General features: G+C 36.8%; 1 protein-coding gene across 1 annotated transcript in view; it reads right to left on the bottom strand.

Annotated features, from left to right (window-relative positions):
* The window catches only part of Fsip2 (fibrous sheath interacting protein 2), a 71,957-nt gene extending 48,376 nt beyond the window's left edge, over positions 1 to 23,581 (bottom strand). The window contains 12 exon segments of the mRNA XM_032901974.1: positions 1,939 to 2,042; positions 2,587 to 2,623; positions 3,412 to 3,527; positions 7,592 to 7,678; positions 10,297 to 10,414; positions 13,835 to 13,945; positions 14,579 to 14,720; positions 17,205 to 17,344; positions 19,135 to 19,224; positions 20,356 to 20,517; positions 23,092 to 23,217; positions 23,483 to 23,581. Coding sequence (XP_032757865.1) covers positions 1,939 to 2,042; positions 2,587 to 2,623; positions 3,412 to 3,527; positions 7,592 to 7,678; positions 10,297 to 10,414; positions 13,835 to 13,945; positions 14,579 to 14,720; positions 17,205 to 17,344; positions 19,135 to 19,224; positions 20,356 to 20,517; positions 23,092 to 23,217; positions 23,483 to 23,581 — 1,332 coding nt within the window.
* Positions 23,582 to 24,030: the final 449 nt, after the last annotated feature.

The raw sequence follows: 24,030 nt of genomic DNA, 5'->3' as shown, positions 1-24,030 counted from the left end.
TATTATGCTAATATTGGAGCTAATGGTATTAATTTTATTCCTAAGATAACAGGCTGACTAGTTATAGATAGTATTTATTTTATATGTAGTGGCTGTACTATACTGATTGATCAATATTGATAAGTTTCCATTAGCAAATACCCAATTACTGGTGAAAAGTGCTAAATCAGCATTATTATCAGAATATCAAGGAAGCCCAACTGATAAATCTGAGGGCTGAATATACAAAATAAACAGTAAACCTTGCAGATTATATTTAGGTATACTGAACATGAGGTATTTTTATCTTTATTAACTTGAGTATTTTTTTTTCTGGAGCTGAGAACCGAACCCAGGGCATTGAGCTGGCTAGGAAAGTGCTCTACCACTGAGCTAGATCCCCAACCCCAAATTGAGTATTTCTTATTTACAATTCGATTGTTATTTCCCTTCCCTGTTTCCAGGCCAACATCCCCCTAACCCCTCCTCCTCCCCTTCTATATGGGCTTCCCCTCCCGATCCTTCCCCAATTACCACCCTCCCCCCAACAATCACATTCACTGGGGGTTCAGTCTTAGCAGGACCAAGGGCTTCCCCTTCCACTGGCGATCTTACTAGGCTATTCATTGCTACCTATGAGGTTGGAGCCCAGGGTCAGTCCATGTATAGTCTTTGGGTAGTGGCTTAGTCCCTGGAAGCTCTGGTTGGTTGGCATTGTTGTACATATGGGGTCTCGAGCCCCTTCAAGCTCTTCCAGTCCTTTCTCTGATTCCTTCAAGGGGGGTCCCATTCTCAGTTCAGTGGTTTGCTGCTGGCATTTACCTATGTATTTGCTGTATTCTGGCTGTGTCTCTCAGGAGAGATCTACATCCGGTTCCTGTCAGCCTGCACTTTTTTGCTTCATCCATCTTATCTAATTGGGTGGCTGTATATGTATGGGCCACATGTGGGGCAATCCCTGAGTGGGTGTGTTCCTTCTGCCTCTGTTCTAAACTTTGCGTCCCTATTCCCTCCCAAGGGTATTCTTGTTCCCCTTTTAAAGAAAAAGTGAAACATTCGCATTTTGGTCATCCTTCTTGAGTTTCATGTGTTCTAGGGTAATTCAAGCATTTGGGCTAATAGCCACTTATCAATGATTGCATACCATGTGTGTTTTTCTGTGATTGGGTTACCTCACTCAGGATGATATTTTCCAGTTCCAACCATTTCCCTATGAATTTCATAAAGTCATTGTTTTTGATAGCTGAGTAATATTCCATTGTGTAGATGTACCACATTTTCTGTATCCATTCCTCTGTTGAAGGGCATCTGGGTTCTTTCCAGCTTCTGGCTATTATAAATGAGGCTGCTATGAACATAGTGGAGCACGTGTCTTTGTTATATGTTGGGACATCTTTTGGGTATATGCCCAAGAGAGGTATAGCTGGGTCCTCAGGTAGTTCAATGTCCAATTTTCTGAGGAACCTCAAGACTGATTTCCAGAATGGTTGTACCAGTCTGCAATCCCACCAACAATGGAGGATTGTTCCTCTTTCTCCACATCCTCACCAGCATTTGCTGTCACCTGAGTTTTTTATCTTAGCCATTCTCACTGGTGTGAGGTGAAATCTCAGGGTTGTTTTGATTTGCATTTCCCTTATGACTAAAGATGTTGAGCATTTCTTTAGGTGTTTCTCAGCCATTTGGCATTCCTCAGCTGTGAATTCTTTGTTTAGCTCTGAACCCCATTTTTAACAGGGTTATTTGTCTCCCTGCAGTCTAACTTCTTGAGTTCTTTGTATATTTTGGATATAAGCTCTCTATCTGTTGTAGGAGGTATTGCATTTTTACTGTGGTATAACAAATTTAATGGGGCAAAGTTATACAGTAAGGTTAAAGGATAGCATTTTCATGTATTAAAATGTCCATAAGATATCTCCTTTCATCTGACTGAATTTAGAGTAAATTAAATATACATACCTCTTCTTTATGATGTATCAAAGATGTCTGTGAAAGCCTAGCATTCTTTGTGGGTGACTGTTGAGCTGAAATAACTGAGTCTCTAGTTGATGTAGTTCCAGGGACTAGAGAGATAAGAGATAGCTTTAATATGAAAGCACTGTAGTGTTAAGGTGAGTCATAACTTGAAGGCTTGCTCTAGCATTCTACTCAGTAAGCTGCTACCCTGACTAGAAAAATCATCATTAGCAATCTATTTAAGTTAAAGAAGCTGCTTCAAGAATAACAAATCTTTTTTGGATGTTTGCTCCCCCAAAATGGCACTGTTTCCCAATTACTTCCAAAGAAAAATCTGAAATCCTTATCTCAGTCTCATGAAAGGTACAGGGCCTATTGGCAGAATGGATTAATTGTATTCACTCTGCAGTGACAACTTACAGCTCGTCCAAAGGCATAAGCAAAGCTGTATTTAGAACTTATTAGGCAAAAGGCATGAAAGCTATAAAAAAAGGTGCTTTTTTTACACAGCAAGATATATAGTCAATAAAAAGAAGTAGATGGAGGAAGGAGGGGTTCTGTAATAATAAAGAAAAACATGACTTTCAAAGGTATACAATGGAGTAACTGTGTACTGCGTACCAGAATCATCAGTAGTGTTCACAGTCTTACCTCTTTCATCACTTAGTTTTTTCGTTATTCCATTTCTCTATATGGCAAAATATTAAAGAGAAAAATATTCGTAAGTAACAATACTTTTGGAAGAGATTCTGTCTTCTGTCAGATAACCAAATGAATCCAGATCCTTTTCTACCCCTATGCCCTTAGTCTGTGATAAAAAGCATACCAGACATGGGAAATAACATTAACTTCCTATGATACCTTTCACTATCTCCAATTTTGTTCAAAACCGAATAGAGAGCTTACTGTTCTACTCTGTACTTTATTTAAACCACTGTGTGTGTGTGTGTGTGTGTGTGTGTGAAGTCATTCAGTTGGATACAGAAGATTAAAATTCTTCTAATTCAAACCCTATGTGGTACTATATAATGTTTATTTAAAATACTCCTTAGAGCGAGAACCAGAGTAACAATTAGTCCCTACAGATTAGTGTAACTTCCAGAAGACTAGGCCTCACTAGAAGGCGTGTTCTTGAGAGGCATGTCGTAATCACCTTTGTATTCCTAGGTACCCAGTTTTCTTAACTTCCCATGTTTGGCTCATCCCAGAACTCAGTGACCAACCTGAGATTTGATTGCGTATGCTACCAGTAAATAGCGATGCCATCATCAGAATGGATAATGGCCTTCAGATTTGTTCCTCCAAGTTTTACACTATATCAATAATCAAGCTTAATTGACTTCTTCTTGCTCCAGAGATGAATCATTTTCCCTTGCACGAACTCATCTCCCCTAATGAATCAATACTGTTAGTAAAGGAGAACACATGCAAATAAAATTGAAGCTGATGAAATAATATACTTTTGAAACAGTTTACCTTTTGCTCTGAAGTGCTGTTTTGTACGTCTGCCGGATAAGCAACTGAGGATCCTGACACTTTTGTAACATTCTTTGAACTACTCTGGGACTGATTGACAGTGGATGATACTTGTCCTAGGAGTACATGAGAAAGAAATCTTTTCTATTTGTCCATTTTATTAAGTGCAAAAAATTATCTTCTTAAACTAATCTCTAAAATATTCATGAAATAACAATCTCTCTGAAAGAGGTATAACTGAAAGCATCGTTCACTCAATCATGTGTTGCGATTATTCATATACGTGCTCCTCTACATCACATCATTGTAATCAATCCATCTTTCTTTTTCTTTTTCTATTGTATATTTTCTTTATTTACATTAAAAATGTTATCCCCTTTCCCAGTGTCCCCTCCATCTTTCTAGTCCCAAGGGTAACTTTTAAGATAAGTTTGTGCTTATCTTAAAATTATACCTGAATTCATTCATACAATGTGTGTACTTTTCCTTTGTCTTTGTTTTGAGGGAATAACATGATTGATTTTATGCAACATAATGCTGTGACATGTATCAAGTTGGTCCTTTTTTAATTGTATACCTGGCACTTTGTATTTTATCATTAGTTCATGGACATCTCTGCTGTTCTCAACTCCAGTCATTTCTGAAATTCACTTCCGAAAATTTTGTGTGTGTGTGTGTGTGTGTGTGTGTGTGTGTGTGTGTGTGTGTGTGTGTGTGTATTTCAGGCACTTATCCAAAACTAAGTGTGTAGTTAGAAAGGATTTTCCTCTGTTTGGTACTTTGCTCTATGGTCCAGAAACATTAGAGAGCAAAGCCTTTTAATTTTGTGCCATCACGTTTATTAATTCTTGTTAACTTACTGCCTTGTTTATGCTTATTTCTTTAAATCTTTTCCCTATTTTTCACCTAACAGTTTCAGATTATTTGACATTATTTGATGTTGAAATTGACTTTTATATAAGAAATTGGCATCTATTTTATACTGGTACATATCCAGCCTTCCCAGATTCATTTGCTGAAGATAGTGTTTTTGTTTGTTTCTTCATTCTTTTTTTGTTTGTTTGTTGTTGTTGTTGTTGATTGGGATTGGGTTATTTGGGGGTGGGGTTTGTTTTTGTTTTGTTTATTTTTGTTTTGTGGCATAGTTGTCAAAACCAAATGTCTATCTGATAGTGTAGCAGTGTAGAGAGGGTCCTTTGAACCTTTGAATTTATTCCATTATTCTACATGTCTTTTCTTTCTTTCTTTCTTTCTTTTTGTAACCATACCATGTTATTTTTGTTACTGTGTCTGTCTTAAGTTTCTACTGCTCAGGATTGTTTTGAATATTCAGGTCTTTTGTGTTTGCATTTGAATTTAGAGATTATTTTATTTATCTTAAGAATTTCATAAGAATTTAGATAAGCATTGTATTAAACTTGTGGATTGTGTTTCAAAGTATAGCAATTTCTACAATATTAATTATGCTAATCCACAACATAAGAGGACTTTCAATATTCTTTAATCTTCAATTTCTTCAGTATTTTAAAGTTTTCACTATGGAGTTTTTCTTCATTATGCTTACATGCAGATAATTTTAAGCTATTACAAATGATATTGTTCCCTTGTATTCTCTCTCAGCATGTTTCGTGTTAATAGTAGGAGAATATTAGTCTCCTGGAGAAAGTATGATGACTATGCATCCTTCTACATTCTCCAAATGTTCAAAGGTTCAAGAGCTTGTAGTTATAGCCTTATTGTCTTCTTATACATAGGATCACAGGACTACAAAGATTCATGATGCGACTTCTTTCCTTACCATTTACATCCTTTTAATTTCCTTATCTTTTCTTATTGCTTTAGGTAATATTCCAAGCCTAGTATGTATAAAAGGGTTTAAAATGTAGACAGCCATGTTTTGTACTTTATTTTAGTGGGAAAGCTTTGAGGTTTGAACTTAGTACCCTGTTAGATGCATATTTGTCACACATAGCCATTTTATGATGAGACAGGTTCTTTATATTCCTAATTTCTTCATAACTTTCTCCATGAGGAGAGGAGGGATTTCTGTCAAAAATCATAGTTTTATATGTTGGAAAATCATGAATTTTTGTTCTTGAGTCAGTTTATACAATGTTACATTTGAAATAAAAATCATAATGAAGCCTAATATTTCATAATCAACATATACAAATAAGGCACAAATAAACCAAAACAAAAAATTAATTGGAGTTTATTCAAAGAGGGAAGGAAAAGGCATAACAACCTGTTTATTATTTTGATCAATATAGATTCAAACTAAATTGAAAAAGTTTTATGATACTTGATACTATTGAAAAATTTATAAATGCTTAATGAAATCAAATTATGAATTATTAGTATATATGGTATGATAATGATATTTTGGTCCCAATTACTAAAAAAGTTACTTATTTTAAAATGCATATTGAAAGCTTGATGATGATGTTATATGTGGGATGGGCTTCAAAATAATTTGGCAACAGATAAAGACAGATAAAATTCCGTATGCCTTTTTGAAAATTGTAGTCAAAGGCTTTATTATCACCTCCTACTGGGTTTTGTTTGCATTTGGATTATTTACTAGGAAATGTGTAAAAGCCCTTACAGTTATAAAAGTATTTACTAAAAAAATTCAGCACTGATTTTGAATAGCAATGCACAGAAAAAGGAGGTATGGGATGTGGAACAGTTGTGGGGTGGACCGGGAGGAGAATAAAATCTGAAGTGTAAGAATTAATTAATTAATTAAAAAGCAGATAGAGATAAAATAATACCTGCCACAAAAGTATTAAAGCAAAAGCAATGGTGCCAAGCATGAAAAACAATGTATATTTTCTCTTAACCAATTTACAAAATTAAAAGGGAAATTTACCATATGTAATTGAGTATGGGATGTATGTAGATGTATTACATGAGAAAATTCTAATGTAGAAAAAGATTATAATAAAGTAATAGGGATAATACAGTCCACTAAAAGAAGTATAGTGTTTGCTCATCATTTACTCAGAAGAAAAATGCATATTTTAACCAGACTATCCCTGACAATACTGTTAAAAAAACATAATCAAAATGGAAACCAGTTTGAAAATAGGCTTGTTGGTCTGATGGTTTAGGATTGTAATCCCAACACAAAGAAAGCTGAGGCAAGAGGACTACTAGAAGTTTGAGGTAACTGGGGCTATAAGACAAGACTCTGGGGATAAAAAAAAAAAAAAAAACAACTGGAACATCAGCAACAGCAACAACACATGCGCTGTAGCATTGAAAATGGAAGCAACTGTGATTATTAGCTGTGACAGATGTTGGCCGAAGAAGAGTAAGATTTACTTAAAGATAATGATACATTTATCAAACTCTACCAGGAGGCAGAGAAAAACAAACTGGGAATGGGGTAGGTTTTGAAATCTAAAAGCTGTCACAACCCCAGTGATATGATCTGTTCAACAAACAAGCTCAAAAATGAGCCTAGCAAGGGCATCCTCATTCAAGGTATCATAGAGATGGATCCCCTTACACTCCGTAATCCCTGTGGTAGAACATATGGATGACGATTAGGTAGCATTGCTTTCTTGTTTCTGGATTTTGTAAAAGACAAGATTTCACACATGGAAGAAAAAATGGATGTAGTTTTATGTAGGTTTGTATCAGTAAATTCTAAGTCTTTAACTGTAACTTCAAGTTATTAGTGAAAGAAACATATTATTTATTTTTTTATTTTCATAGTTTATTATTGGAGTACTTCTTGTTTGAGGGCTCATGGTATAATCCTGTGAGTTTAAGATTGAGAACCTAAACTGACACAGCATAGGAAATACAGACCGTGATAACTCAACAAATGTTCACAGTAGCTTAGACTAAAAGTGTTTAGCTTCGAGACTATTTTTGAGTTCTTTAAACTCATTCTAAGAATTTAAAGTATTTTACAATCTGTCAATCTGTATCTACAATTGGTACTAATAAATCCTGCATTTAGCTGTTCTTAAGGAATAGTCAGATGACCAGATGAAATCACCAAATTAGTTATCTATTCTGAAAATAATACATGGCATGCAGCCTCGGATATCAGTCACTTATCATAACAAACCCAAGTTTCAATACATTCAACTGAAGGTCACCCACAACTCAGTCTTCCCCCATATCACTACTTTAAAATTTTGGTGTTTATTAAAATATTAATTACCTGATGCTCCTTTATATGTTTTCTGGTCGCTATCGGGATAAACTACTTTTATATCATCAAGCGGCCTCTTTTTCTTCTTTGGGGAAGCTTAAAAATGTAACGAAACATATTAGTAATAGTGACAGTGAAATTACCAAAGATCAACTATCTTTTCAGCCTCAAGAAGTACGTTCTTGTCAATCTATATGTGGGATTTGGAGGATGAATAGAGGATAAAGTATTGTCAAATGGGAGGAGATAATTATTTATGTAATATGCCTATAACTTAAGGGGCAGAGTCAGAGAGACTAATATTTTATAATTTGGAAAGAAGGAAATCTTCACTGTAGTCTGCTGGAACATGTAGTTTGCTTTCTGTAGAAGTACACGCCAACATAGGTGACATAGATGAAGACCCACTGGTCCTAATATCCTATGACATTATTGGATTGCCTTAGAGATGAGCAAAAGTGTGTGTGTGTGTGTGTGTGTGTGTGTGTGTGTGTGTGTGTGTGTGCGTGTGCGTGTACAAGTTTCTCAGATTTCTACTTGGTAGAAGAGGATACTACTGTAGTGTTATACAGTTATGAACTGGAGATTTGTTCCTTGTCGCTTCAGTATTATAAAAATATTAATATACTGTTTTCTAAGGGTGATTGATGCAGCAATGTTCAAGGCTGCTACATCACGAGGTAAAGAGATAGCTCAGAAATTAGGGGCATTTGTTCCCTTTGTAGAAGACCTGAGTTTGCTTCCCAGGATTCACATGGTTCACAATCAACCAGTTCCAGGTAAGTCCAGGATTCACATGGTTCACAATCAACCAGTTCCAGGTAAGTCGCCCTCTTCTTACCTCTATAGAGATCAGGCATGCACACAGTGTGCAAACATATGTACAGAAATACTTATATACATAAAATAATTTCAAATGAATGAAAAATTACAATTCACATTCTTCTATGGCATGGAAAAATAGATATTGGTATTACAAAGCTGGTAAAGTGATTTGTAATCTGAAGCATGAGGCTGCAGCATTCGTTCACAGAAGTAAATAGATTGAGTTCATTTATCTGGGGAACTTATTTAGTCTATTTATTTTCCTCAAAATTTATGACATGCAAAAATAGAAGTTTAGTATTGAAGTGATTAAAATTGTAATAAATCTGTAGCTGCGTAGGATATTGCAAACTTGCAGAGACTCAAAGAGGGAACACGTAATTAAAGTATCAAGAAATATGTGATTTAATATAAATGGAGTGTGAAAGATTAGAAAGAAACTGTGAGTAGGTGATTGTGGGCTGAGAAAACAGATATAGAAAGACAAAAAGAGGGAAATATAATCTGTTTAGTAATGATTCTCACTTCTATTTGACAGAACCATGAGGCCTGACAATGTGCTCCAGTTTTGAAGGAAGGTCTTCATAAATTTGTTTCAAGTATTATGTTCAGTTTTAGATGGTGAAAGTATGAGGATGGATAAATAACTTGCTAAAACCATTTAAAGATCTTGAAAAGTACACATGGAGGAAACCATGGATCCGCTGCACATGTAGCAGAGGATGGCCTTGTCTGGCATCGATGGGAGGGGAGCACCTCGGTCTTGTGGAGACTCAATGTCCCAGCATGGGGGAATGCTAGGGTGATGAGGCAGGAGTGGGTGGGTGGGTGGGTGGGGGAGATCCTCCATAGCAGCATGGCGGGGAGGAGGAATGCAGAGGGGAAACCAGGAAGGGGATAACATTTAAAATGTAAATAAAATAACCAATGACAAAATGAAAAATAAAAATCTTGAGAATTATATAGAAGAGTTATACAGTAGGAGGCTCAAGGGCCTGCTCTATGAGCAGTAGAGGACAGCTGCCATAGTCGAGCATATAGTGCTAAACAAAATTTAGAGGTTTAAAATAGGGCTGACTCCACGTAGTAATGAGTGCTTGCCTATATACCTTAAACTGAACTTAACGGATAGGAGTTCGGATTTAGCAACGCATTATCAGAATTAAATAGATGCTCAAGATGGGCTGGGCGAAGATAAAATACAGAATGCAGCTAAGGCCAGATAATGAGGTAATGGGGTAATAAAAGGACCATCTCACTGGAAAGTGAGGCTGATGAGGGAAAGACTGATGGTACCTACTCATTCTCAATAGTATGCATCCCCAGAAATTTTTTAAAAATTCTACCATGGTAACTAATAACTAAGATAGGGAGTCTTGCTGGGATTACTTGATGTTACACAACATGCAGCTGGTGTGGAGAGCAGCCAAGTCAGGCTCTGCTATTCTTACGCCTTTTCCCATTCCTTTCCATCATCTTCCTTCCTTCTTCTCTCTACTACTGTGTCCTCCATCTTTATTTTCTTATTTTCTCAGGTTCTTTCTGTTCTTACTAGTTGACAACATACAAAAGCACCATGTTGATGTATAAGGACAATGACTTTACATTGATTTTTTAATGTGCTAGTAGTAAAATATGCATTAACTTAAGTATAGAGAATTTGGGGTAAAAACTGTAATGCAATCAATTTTGTCTATTAAAGCAGATAAAATTGTTTTAGTTTTGGTGGATGTTTGTATCCATGTGAATATGTCATCTTTTCAACGTGGGCATTAATGTGGAAATGGTTAGTTTAGCATTTCATATAAAGTGGGCAGCAGGTACAAGTATCTAAGATATTGCATGTTACAGAGATCAATGCTTCCTACTTAGTGGCATAGTAGGCTCACATTCAAACATAGTTTGTCCTTTATATTCAAATCCATTTCTTCCCATGTCGTCTTTTAAGCCAGTATCCTGCATCTTTTGTAAATGATAAGCCATTTTCTTCTCTAACATTGCTTGTTTCTAAAATATGAAAGAAAGCGCACTGATTAGTATTAATTTGACATCCATAAATCCAAGACGAACTTTTAAACCATGTAGCATAGTAGAAATAAATAATTATTCTTGTCTTGTGGCTTGTAAGTTTAAGGAGAATAAAACTTAGTAAGGAGTGAGGATTCCACTGTTACTTAAATTTAAAGAGCATAAAACTTAGAGAGTAAACTAAGAAGCCAATTTTGATTTCTGATCAAATATTTAGGTGAAAGGTACCTGCCTGAATACTTTGGTAGAATTATTGCATCCTTTGAAATGTAACTTTCTTTGTGAATCTCTGGGATGCTACCAACCATGGGCATGGCAGAAGAGAGAGAAATGTGCAGAGAGCGCCTTGAAATTTTTACTGATTATTCATTAAGAGAAGGAATCAGCACACATAAAGTAATACTAAAGATAGCATCGAGGATCATCCTAGGAGGTAAGATCAAAGAAGAGAGCTTGCATTTCCACAAAGATAAAAATTATATGTATTTCACAAGCTACAATATAGAGGCATTGTTGTCCATTCTGGCAGGAATACTAAAATGGGTCTTGCTTCAATAATTGGCAATAACAAGTTCAGCTAAAAAGTAACACTAGCCTGAGCTAATAAATCATTAAAAAAAACCCTGATGAATCAGACTATTTCCAAAGGTATAAAGAGATCTAATACACAAAGTCAGTATATGGCATCAAGTTGAAGACTGATAGGCCTGTAAGGAAACAGGCCATTCAACCTACAGAAATAAATCGCTCAATTCCAATTAACTTAGAAAAGATAAAGAAGTTAGAATTCAAGCCAAGAATATCAATATACTCAACATAGCTGCATTCTGTGAGCTTGCAAAATAAAATGATATTGAAGAGAAACAAATATTTGCATAATTTAGTATGTGAGATGAGGAATACAAAGGACACGTCAGTAATAGATCTGACATTATAGAGTAGAGCTGTATGAATTCAGTAATACAGAGTACCTTAAAGAAACACTGGAAGGGGAGAGAATCTGACTTTCAGAGATGTACGAGACAGTTTAATATAGCTAATATCCTGAAAAGAGGAAACCGTTCATGTGCATGTATAGTTAATCTTCATCGCAAGCTTGTTGGGGTGTGGACTCACCATGGACATAAACCACATGGTGGGTCTTTGAGGATATTTACTTAAAGGTTTAACTGAAAAAGGAAGACACACCCTAAATGTGGGCAGTACTATCCCAGGGGATAGGACCTCGGACTGAATAAAGGGAGAAAGGGGAGAGGAGCACAGCATTCCTTTCTCTGTTTCCATGGTGGATGCGGTGTGAGCAGTGGTCGTGTTCTTCCACTCTTGCTTACCTAAGACAATAGACTGTCTTCCCTCCAACTGAAAGCTGCAATGAACCCCCGTTCTTAAAATCACTTCTTGTCAGACATTTGATCATGGGGAGAAAAGCAACTAACAGAAGATATAACAGAAATATCTGAGAATAACTGTCTAAAAAATTCATTGAATTTGGAGGTTCAGGAGAACCCAAACAGTATTCCAACCCAACTAAATGAAACAGTGCTACACTGACAGCAGATCTAGACAAGGACACTAAGTAAAAATATATTTCCCAATCCACCTACATTCCTTCTTGATAAAACTTTTGGCAGTGCAATAATAGAATGTTTCAAACCTAAAACATGCATGTATGAGAGTGACACAGATCTCATAGTTAACTATAGTAAAGATATTGGTTTTTGTTGTTGTTTTTGTTTTTGATTTAGATCCATACCACACCTACTGTTATTAACTATTTTTATGTCTATCTGTGCGTGTTCTCTCTATAGGTGTTTAAAGAGCTGTTGAAACATGGAACAGAAGGTGATGTGCAGACTACACTGAATAAGACAAGCCCGCTTACACCAACAGTGAATCCCAGACAAGACTAAGACATGCATGTGAGAAGCTGAATGTAAAATGAAATATAAAGTTCAATTCATAATATTTTTATAGGAAAATGAAATAGATACTTCAATTTCCAATATTTTAAGAAGTTTAAGTAAAATGAAAACTGCAATACAAACCAAATTATAAATTTTACATCTACGTTTGTCAAGAATGAATTACCCCAAATTTAGAATTTTACATCTCCATTTATTGCCATAATAATTATTTACTGTGTTTTATTAATCAAAGAATCAGCCTACAAAATAATATGAAAAATGCAAAAGTGAAAACAGGAGACAAAGCTCGTGGGTTAGATGCACCTACAGAGAACCTGGGTTCAGTTCCCAGCACTGATCTGGTGGTACACAACCGATATGGTGGTACACAGCCGATATGGTGGTACACAACCAATATGGTGGTACACGGTCAATATGGTGGTACACGGCCGATATGGTGGTACATGGCCGATCTGGTGGTACCCAGCCGATCTGGTGGTACACAACCAATATGGTGGTACACGGTCAATATGGTGGTACACGGCCGATATGGTGGTACACGGCCGATATGGTGGTACATGGCCGATATGGTGGTACCCAGCCAATCTGGTGGTACACAGCCGATCTGGTGGTACACAGCTGATCTGGTGGTACACAGTCGATCTGGTGGTACACAGCTGATCTAGTGGTACACGGCCGATCTGGTGGTACCCAGCCTCATGTAGTTCAAGTTTCAGGGCATCTGTGTCTCTCTTCTGGCCTCTGTAGGTTCGTGCACGCATGTGGTGTGCATACAAATATGCTTTGGAGCACTTATAAACTAAAAATAACTCTTTTAAAAATATCAAAAAATGTGCTTAGTCTTGAGGTTAAATGAATATTCATAAGAACAATTATATTGCATTGGTCTTGCTGTACTTAACAGTAAGCTGGTGAAAGGATTCTATATTCTGCCATTTTTACTCTTTCTGCTTTACATTCTAAATCAAAGAACAACATGCTATTAAGCTGAAAAAGTGTAAAACTTTTAAAACATGAAGAACAAAGATTTTTTACAAAAATTTTTAGTTCTCTAAAAGAACATATTTGTAAGAGTAAGATTTTTATAGGAACTACAGCTATTATTTTGCTTTGAAGATAAATCCGAAAGACGTTACAACAAATCAAGGGGCAGTGCTTTGTACACTATAAAAATGCATTAGACACGACATGTGAGAGTATTCTTATCTGGGTAAAGGGACTCTAGCAGTGCATACAAAGCCAGCATGTGATCCAGGTGGCTGAGGTCACTAGGTCTCTTGGAGCCAGGAGTTCATGAACAGGCTGGGCCACATAGCATGTCCCAGTTTTTTTTTTTTTAATTTTATCACTTACTTTTATATTTTATTATATTATATTAATATATATTATAATAAATTGGTCACAGATATATTTACTTTGAAACACTAATTTCTCTCTTTAAACATTCCAGGGAAGAACTTAAAGCTCACCCTACCTTTCGGTCACTCTCTTCTCGGCTTCTCCGCCTTTGTTCTTCTACCCTCTGTTCTCTCTTAACATCTTCTCCGATCTTTGTGAGAAGCATCATCTCCTTTGTCTTCCATTCCTAGGGACCAGAGTAACATGCGCGATCTGTTTTCAGGGCAGGTGCTCTTTGCCCACCACCAAGAGAAACCTAACAGGTCATGGGCTCAGCCTACACACAGAAGTCACCCAGTGCTTGGTTTGTGAGTGGACTTTCCTTACTGCACTTGAGTTACGAAGGTGGATAAGGAGCTGTGGTGGGGGTCCTACTGGAGGGAGGTCATGCTGACAAGCATGTTAACCTGAGTTCCATTCCCAGAACTCGGCTGGTAGAAGGAAAGAACTGACTCATAGCTGTGGACTTCTCCCCTGCATTATGACATGTGTGCACATAGATGAATAATTTTAACTAAAAAACAAAATTAGCGATGATTAATTTTCACTAAGAATAATTTAAAAAAATATTTCTGGTGCACACCGAGGTCTAATTGGAAATGAAGCAATGCTCAATAACTTTGTAAAGTCGTCTTTAAAAACAAAACTGGCTCGTTAGGCAATTTGTGGTATCTGCCTCCACATTTACAGTGTAATTTGTGTGCTATAGGGGTATGAAAGTTTAAAACTTGAATGCTTCCAGTGTAATACAGTTAAAATTGTTTACAATTGGGGAAACTGTACACATGTTTCCCTTACAACGTTTAAGTTTACCTCTTACCTCTTCAATTTTTCTACGAAGACTAAGTTTTTTCCTCGCGTATTCCCGCTGTCGTCTCTCCTCTCTGTCCATGCGGAGTAAGCGTTGTTCTTCCGCTGTGCGCTCAAGTTGTTCTAATTCCTTACTTATCATATCCAAATATCTGAGTTAGGAGGAACACAGGGTTGCAGGTGATTTGGGGACCTTTATCCTTCCCACTCTAAATCTAGCCCTCCCTTGCTTGTCATGGTTTGCAATATATGTCAGCAATATATATTTTTACATTTCCCAGAAATGTCATAGGATTCTCCTAATTTTATTGTTCTTGTTTTATCAGATCCATTCATTGCTCTCCAGAATGAATGTAACCACAATGCTTGGCTCACTTTAAATTATTCTTTTTGAGTATAAGTCTGTTATCTAGACCCGAGAAAGGGTGGGGTGTGGAGCAAACTGAGTCACTGTTCTGCCCAGGGAGCAACTCCTAACCCTGGACTCCTTTGCTCTATAACAGAAAACAAGCGAGGTTTCAAACGCATTCCCTGAAGGAACAGAGGGAGGGCTAGGCTCTTGAAAGCAACACAAAACTCTCACTGATGGTCTCAGGGAGGGACAGCGGTGCATCTTATGTTACTGCTGTGAAACAAAACTACACAGTGAAAAAAAGTCATGTGACATAAAAGCTCTCATTCAGTAAAGGAAAAAGGGTGGAACATCATTCTGCTTTCAGATACATCAATCAGGTGAATGAGATGCTAATTAGTGATTATGAATGGGAAATATCTGCATAAACCTAGTTATTTAGTTTATGTTCTCTTCAGGTTTTATAAAGCTCCTGTTTTTAACCAATGGCTTATGCTCTACGATCAAGAATCGACAAATGGGATCTCATAAAACTGCAAAGCTTCTGTAAGGCAAAGGACACTGTGGTTAGGACAAAACGGCAACCAACAGATTGGGAAAAGATCTTTACCAATCCTACAACAGATAGAGGGCTTATATCCAAAAATATACAAAGAACTCAAGAAGTTAGACTGCAGGGATACAAATAACCCTATTAAAAAATGGGTTCAGAGCTAAACAAAGAATTCACAGCTGAAGAATGCGGAATGGCTGAGAAACACATAAAGAAATGTTCAATATCTTTAGTCATAAGGGAAATGCAAATCAAAACAACCCTGAGATTTCACCTCACACCAGTGAAAATGGCTAAGATCAAAACTCAGGTGACAGCAAATGCTGGTGAGGATGTGAGAAAGGGGAAACTCTCCATTGTTGGTGGGGTTGCAGACTGGTACAACCATTCTGGAAATCAGTCTGAGGTTCCTCAGAAAATTGGACATTGAACTGCCTGAGGATCCAGCTATACCTCTCTTGGGCATATACCCAAAAGATGCCCCAACATATAAAAAAAGACACGTGTCCACTATGTTCATCGCAGCCTTATTTATAATAGCCAGAAGCTGGAAAGAACCCAGATGCCCTTCAATAGAGGAATGGATACAGAAAATGTGGTACATCTACACAATGGAATATTACTCAGCTATCAAAAACAATGACTTTATGAAATTCAGTAGGCAAATGGTTGAACTGGAAAAAATATCATCCTGAGTGAGCTAACCTAATCACAGAAAGACATACATGGTATGTACTCATTGATAAGTGGCTATTAGCCCAAATGCTTGAATTACCCTAGATGCCTAGAACAAATGAAACTCAAGACGGATGATCAAAATATGAATGCATATCGCTCCTGAGAGACACAGCCAGAATACAGCAAATACAGAGGCGTATGCAGCAGGAAACCACTGAACTGAGAACAGGACCCCCGTTGAAGGAATCAGAGAAAGAACTGGAAGAGCTTGAAGGAGCTCGAGACCCCATATGTACAGCAATGCCAACCAAACAGAGCTTCCAGGGACTAAGCCACTACCCAAAGACTATACATGGACTGACCCTGGACTCTGACCTCATAGGTAGCAATGAATATCCTAGTAAGAGCACCAGTGGAAGGGGAAGCCCTGGGTCCTGCTAAGACTGAACCCCAGTGAACTAGACTGTTGGGGAGAGGGGAAGCAAGGGGAGGGTTGGGAGGAACACCCATAAGGAAGGGGGGGGAGGGATGTTTGCCCGGAAACCGGGAAAGGGAATAACACTCGAAATGTATATAAGAAATACTCAAGTTAATAATAATAATAATAATAATAATAATAATAATAATAATAATAATAATAATAATAAAGCTCCTGTTTTTAAACTTGGACTTATTTCTTTCCACTGTCAGTCTTTAAAAAGCAATTGTAAAATGTTGCTTTCCGTTGTTTAACTGATGCTAAGATAATTTCTTCTGTTGAAAGGCTCTAGGATTTGGTGCTTTCAGTGATAACTTTATATCCCTTAGACTCCCAGAAAACTGAACTATCCTGGAAGAAGGTACCACTCACAGCTTTTATGCTCAGGATTCCTAATTCCTGCAGTTCCCTGATTTCCCTTCCTTTCTCTCCCCATTGAAAACCATTAAACACTATCTACTACTTAAAAAAAAATAAAAGCTTGCAATGCTTTTCAGCTTAATTCTTTTCAGGTACACACACACACACACACACACACACACACACACACACACACACACACACTTCTGTCTCACCTGTGCCTTAACAAACGTTCTTGGTCCTTAATACACTGAGAGTTGTCCTGTAACAGCCAGTTCTGGAATCGTGTGACATCAGAACAATGAGGAAGTTGGCTGGTTTCTTGAAGTCTGTGTAGTTGTTTCGAAATCAATTGCTATTTTTTTTTTCAGGACAAAAGTCAGCAATATATGATTTTACATTTCCAAGAAATCACATCATTAAAATTCCCATATTTTATAAATGGTAAATTGCTAAAAGGTATTTAAGTCTATTTTGAATCTATTACAAATGTGGGCAGGTGAACTAAAATAAGAATTTGACACTCTACAAATAAAAGACAAATAGTTTTTGGGTCACTAATACTACATTTTCTGCCTATATTTACTCTACCATTTATTCATTTGTCTACAAATGTATTTTAAATGACACAAGGCCTCACGATCTGTAGCTCAGGCTGGACTTGAACTCATGTTCTCCTGCTCCAAATTTTCAAAGTTCTACAATTTCAAATGCCTGCGGATCTTAGCCATTCTCATTTTTTTTAAACATTCTTACTTTGTAATATAAAATTGGGAGCCCAGATTTGCTTCATTCTGATGTCTCTTGACTCTTTATTTTTAATTTTCATATACCTTTAATATTATTTTCTTCTGTTTTGCCACATCAAAGCACAAGAAGGTCTCACTACTTACATTCAATACCAATCTGAAGTATCCCTCTAAAAGATTATCACTGATTGTAATATATTTGTATATTTCCAAAAGATTTACATAACTATTTTTACTCCCAGTTAATGCCTGTTTATATCCTTTCTCTCAGAAGTCTAATTGAGACTTACTCTCACATGTACTCATCCCCAGTTCTGGTCTCAAAACATGATGTGTGCAGTGGTGTAAAACCCCTGTTCAAACACTCATTAATAAAACCCTCTCAACCCTCACATTCCTTAATTAAATTAAAGCATAGAGTTCTTTTTCTGCTTCTCACAGTCAGTGATATATGGGCTATTCTTCCCTGAAGTGTCTCTCAGAGTGTGCCTTTCATTTTCCTATTGTCTTAGCTTTCCTTTACTCTCAAAGAAGCTGGGTATATTCTCTGTTGGCTTTTCTCTGCCTCTTCCTCACGGCCTGCTTAGGCCTGTGAGGGTGTTTTAATTGTTGGAAGAGGGCCTGCTGCATTGTATGAGTAGTTCTGGGCAGGCTGGCCTGAATTATTCTTCTTTTTTTTTTCCATTTTTTTTTATTACCAGGAAAGGGAATAACATTTGAAATGTAAGTAAAGAAATATATCTAATGTCTCCTGACTCTTAAGAAAAACTTGAACCCATTTATACATGATCCACAGACAGTGGAGGGGGCCGAGAAAATGAGAAAAGGAGGAGGAAGGAGAAGGAGAGGCAGAAGAGAGAGAGGTGCATTCTAGACACAGCTTTGGTTCAAGACTAAAAGAAATTCATTGTCTATAATCTAAGAATTCTTCACTTTTATGACTTTTTGTGAATGAATACTGGTGTATGTATATAGACACAAACATACAGTTTACTTGGCTTTAAATATTGCATAGGATATCTTAGATGTGACAAAACAAATCACCCATTTCTAAGACGGCTTGTTTTCAGCTTTAAATCTTTTAATACAATAGACAGTTTCTGGTGCCAGGTACTCAGTTGTTTATCTGCTTTATTGAATTTTGAGTTTACTGAATTACTTACTAAATTAACAGCTAAATATAAAAAATACTAAATATTAGTATACTGATGATATGATCTAACCCCTTTTCTTTTATTGGGCAAATGTTGCAAGCTCCAAATATTGTTCATTTCTGGCTGCAAATTTCACATGCAATATTATTTAATAAGCAATTAAACTTCATACTATAAGAGATATTACACGTGTAAGTAAAACGTTAGCTTCTATTTAAACTAATTTTAAATTAATAACTTACCTGTTCTCTTAAGTAGTTTCTTTCAAAGTCTAACTTTAGGCTGGTAAGGTATTGCCGATATTTATTCAGCTCCCTCAAGCTGCATACAATCTAAAACAAAACCCATGTCATATAAATGTTTTACATGTATATGAAGATTAATCAGTCATGACAATTGCTTATTAGAGGACAAAAAGAACAATGACAATGCGATGGCATTTGGGTGTGAAGAGTAAGAAAGAAATTTCTACATGAAATTTATTACTTAGATTATTACACTACTCTACTGTATTAAAAATTATTATTCATAAATAACTGTAATTATTAAAATAATTCCAATAATTATACCTGAATTATGATTGTAAATATAATGTTCAAATGCAGTAAAATTAATCTCGCAGGATGCTAGCAACTATATTTCCTACATTCCTATTTCAAGTTTTTAAAAATATAAATCATACACAAGAGAACAGTACCATTACAGACACAACAAGAGAATCATGATTCAGCTGGAAACATTACTTTACCTTTGCCTCTTCAGAATACTCATCAATTTTTTTTTAATTAAAAAGAAGAGGGTGACTGAAATTATCAGATGTGGAAGCTCTCATTGTCTGATCCCTGAGTATTCTCTAAATCTGACCAAGAAGTACCTGGTTGTAAGAGTTAATGATGACACTTCTGAAAGACAGTTCCTGTGAGGCTGTGAAGGCTGACCTAGTGACTGGCTGACCTAGTGACTACAGCTTGAGTGGCATGGAGACATTGTTTTCTTACACGCTCCTTGCCCACCTGTATTGGCTCCCCTTACCTACTCTCACTAATAGATAAATCCCTTTTTAAATGTATTAACGAAACCCAGTTTTCCACTCATCAAAGGGCTAAGATGTTATTATCCGTATTGCATTCGGGACGTAAGGCTGAGATTTTGTTGTTTGGCTATAACAACTTTTCGGATTTTTCCACCAATGTATTCTAAAAAATCTCCTGATTTATGATTTCTCTGATTGGTTATTTTAAAAGTTACTTCTACATTAGATCATGGAATTTGTGGGTAACTTATGTCTGTGCTTCTGAGCTACGGTCACTCATTTTTGGCTCCAGAAGGAATTACTTCTTATTCCCTTTGAGGTGAGAGCTGTGTTTTTGCATCAAGAGACTGACTTCTAATAAAAAGCAAACACAAAATAGTATAAGATCGCATTCATTTAAAAAAATCCAAGCAAGCAACCTTCAACTTACTTTATTATTGCTAGTGATATAGCCACCTTTCTTTAGTCTCCTCAGAATATCTTTGCGCTTATAATATGTTCTTAAATGTGGATCATGGAGACTTTTATATTGGGTTTCCAAAAGTCGACAGTAAGGATCAGTCAGGTTAAAACCATAGGAAGGTCGAAAAAGCTGCAAAAAGCAGATATTAAAATATTACAAATATAAATTAATGCATTTTTCACTTTTAATTAACCTGTTGACATGACTAGAAAAATCAGACATGAAATTTAAATTTGAACTGGGAATAAGCAAGCAACAGGAGGATTTACTCATGCAGGCTTCCCTCTTCCCCTGCCCACGTGAAGTAATTTAAACAGTTGGCCTCTCTAAATCACTTCTTTCCCTGATGTATCAGCCTCTGGCCATGAGACAAGAACAGAGAGGAAGAAAAAGAAGGAAATAATGTATAATTTGTTGCACAAAATAAAGCCAATGCCAGGATTTTGTCTTTTCTTTTCCTCCCTAAATTGAAACACAGAAGGAAAAAAGATAATAGCAATTATTTTGTTTTAACAATCTTAAAGTGGAAAATCTTTTACTATGATTAAATGGAAATAATACCTATAACATTAGAAGTAGAACTCAGGTGTTAAGGACTAAGGATAAAGAATCATAGCGTCTTAGGGACTTGAACAAAGCAAATGCACTTTGAGATGATAGTCATCTAGAAAGTAATATAATTCAACATATTGAAATATTAGTTTTAAGGCAAATTTAAAGAAAATGGATTTTCATCATATACATTAATACCAAACACAACCTCATACAATAAAATACTATCTTATAAATACAATTTTGCCAAGTAAATATAAATATTACCGTATAAATACCATAAAACATAGCCATATAAAAGAATGGAAAAACACTCCTTTAATGTTTATTACTATTCTTGTATCATGAAGAAAATACCTGATATTTAATCTCATTTATCAATTAATTCATTATCAGATTAAGATGTTGGTGCGAGTTCTCAGCTCTGTTTTTCAAAGGGAGAATGATAATAGTGTGTACAGGGCTTCTGAACAAGCAAAGAAAGGCAGATTAAGAGGAGACTGTGTGAAAATGTGCTAATGTCATCTCTGTATTTTAAAGCTTACTAACGTAACATCAAGACTGCAAAGGGGTGAGGATGTGGGAAGTGTAGGGGTAGCTAAAAAAGCAGAGAGCATGTGTCCTGTTTAAGGCATCTAATTCAATGCACATTACCACACAACGTTCTGCACTGATCCAAAGGTTCTGAAGATACCAGCGAGAGACCTCTGTTCAGTTTTCCTAAGACTACAAGTTCAGGTCACATCTTGAATATTGGAGAGTTGGGTAGAGTGGGGCTCTAAAATAAACTAGAAACTAGAAGAAGTGCTTTTAAGGGGAAGTCCCAGGAAGCAAGATAAACAAAATGGCTCTTCCTTTGAAGAAAATACACCTTTAAGTCCCTGAGCTATTTTTTAATTAATTATTTTATTTATTTACATTTCAAATGTTGCTGCCTTCCCAGTTCCCCCTCAGCAGAATTCTTCCCTAATTCCCCTTCCCCTTTGCCTCAGAGAGAGTACTCCTCCCTCCATCCCTGAACTCTTGCCAAAACTTTAATACCTTTCAAAGGGCCAAATTAGAAAGGTAAATTGAATGACTACCAAAGCTTCCCAGAGAACATCCATTTCCCAAAATCCTATAGCACAAAGTCTAATTCAGTGTACATTAGACCATATAGGAAGTAAACATTTTATCCTGAGGGAACCAATAAAGCAAAGGAATCGTTGCTTCTCTTAGATGGTAGTAACATTTGGCTGTTAATTTGATGTTGACAAACATGTTTCCCAATAATAATCGAAGTAGCCAATCAACAAAAATATGTTAGGCTTTCTTCAGAATCACTTAGTTAAGACTGGGACAAAAAGCCAAGTATTTTAAGGGAAGTAAGCAACACCATGCAATCTACTGTAAGTGATGAGTATAGGCATTCAACCTAAAGTGAATTCTAAATTGGTAACTGTGATGTAGTTCACAGGAGATCCTATAGAATGACTTGGATTAACAAATGGGGGGGGAGAAGAAGAAAAAAGAGAGGGAGTAAACCAAGTTTGGAGACAAATTGGATAAAAAAGGAGTGTTTCTTTGTTCTCTGGGCATCAAGACCATGTCCTGGAAGAGCTCATTCTGAAGCTATAGTAGAAAGAGGGCAAAGATGATCAGGGGTCTTTGTCCTCATAGAATCAGGTCCTTTTCCCATTTACAAAAGTTAATAAACATGAAAAATGACTTCAAATCTATATTAAAAAGCTTATTACATGGGATAGCAGTTGGCTCAAAGGAAAAAACAAAGCCAACACAAAAGTCATTCATAGAGAGATTAAACCAGTTAGTATTGGTTAAAAATCTAAGACAGTAATTAGTAGCCAATAGTGAATCAAATGTTTCTAAGGAAACACTTAATACATAGGCATGAGAGGGGCTAATAACTAAATTTTAATGTGTTGCTATGTACCATAAATTAAAACAGGGCCGAGTGTCTAAATCCTTTGGATCATGAGTCTTTAAAACCATATCAGGTGGACTCGCTTTCTATATCATCTGAACAGTACTTGTGGTAAGATTTCCGTTAGTACCCGTTCTCCTAATGTACTCTGCTATACTCTCTAACAGCAAGGAGAAAAGAGAACAGAAATATAAGACAATTAACATAATTATAAGAAGCTGCCTTACCTTTTCACTGATATTCGTAGTAAAATATACAGTATCAGTTCCTGGGATCATAGGTAGCTTGACCCCAAGAGGAAGATCTAGGAGCTGAGCAGCTCCTACCCCTGGAATTGGGGTTTTGTGTGCTCCCTGTCAAATATAATCAGAGAATTTGTCTTTCGGTAATAGTCTTTTGCTTCGACCCAAATTCTCACACAACAAGGACACAAACCCAAGAATCAACGTGTAAGGTCTGAAGGGATACACGCTTGCATAGTCCCTGTCTCCATCCAGCCTAAGACTGCCTGTTATAGCAATACAAGAGCTGATGAGGTGATTACTGCTCCCAGGCCCACGATGGCTACTCGAGCCTGAGGCCAGGACATCCACACCACCGTGAGACCACCCCACTCACATCTCCGCATTGCTGACTGTCGTCTGCCACGGTGCTGGAGGCTGCCTTGTTGGCAGCCACATTGGCAGTCTTGGAGCAGGCGCTGAGGTACAGCTCCATAGCAGCCTGGGCTCAAGTCTTCCCTTGATGCTTCCTGGCTTCCTTCGCCTTGGTCCCTCAGTTCCGAATGACCGGTGCCGGCCTCTGCGGACCCACGTGCTTACGTTCCACATGGAACAGTGGAGGGCACGTAGGAGATAGAGTGCCTCCAATTGGGAAATTCGGCCAAGAGACTCGGACTATGACGACCTCTATCCAAAGTCTGGTTCTCTTGGAAACCCTCCTCCCTCGAACAATCCAAACGAGCAAACAAACAAACAAAAAATTATGCAGGGTAAGGGGATGAGATAAGAGAGCCAAGGTAGTTAATATCTCCTTCACCAAAAATCTACAGTGCTTCAATGCACACAGAAGCCTGCCTATTCATCCATATCCCAATGAACACATTGTACCTCCTCATACCCAATACCCAAACGCTCATACCTTTCAATGTCATGTCTACATCCCAC

Source organism: Rattus rattus, chromosome 5 (assembly GCF_011064425.1).
Source record: "Rattus rattus isolate New Zealand chromosome 5, Rrattus_CSIRO_v1, whole genome shotgun sequence".
NCBI lineage: Eukaryota > Metazoa > Chordata > Mammalia > Rodentia > Muridae > Rattus > Rattus rattus.
This window is presented reverse-complemented; position numbering and strand designations above follow the sequence as displayed.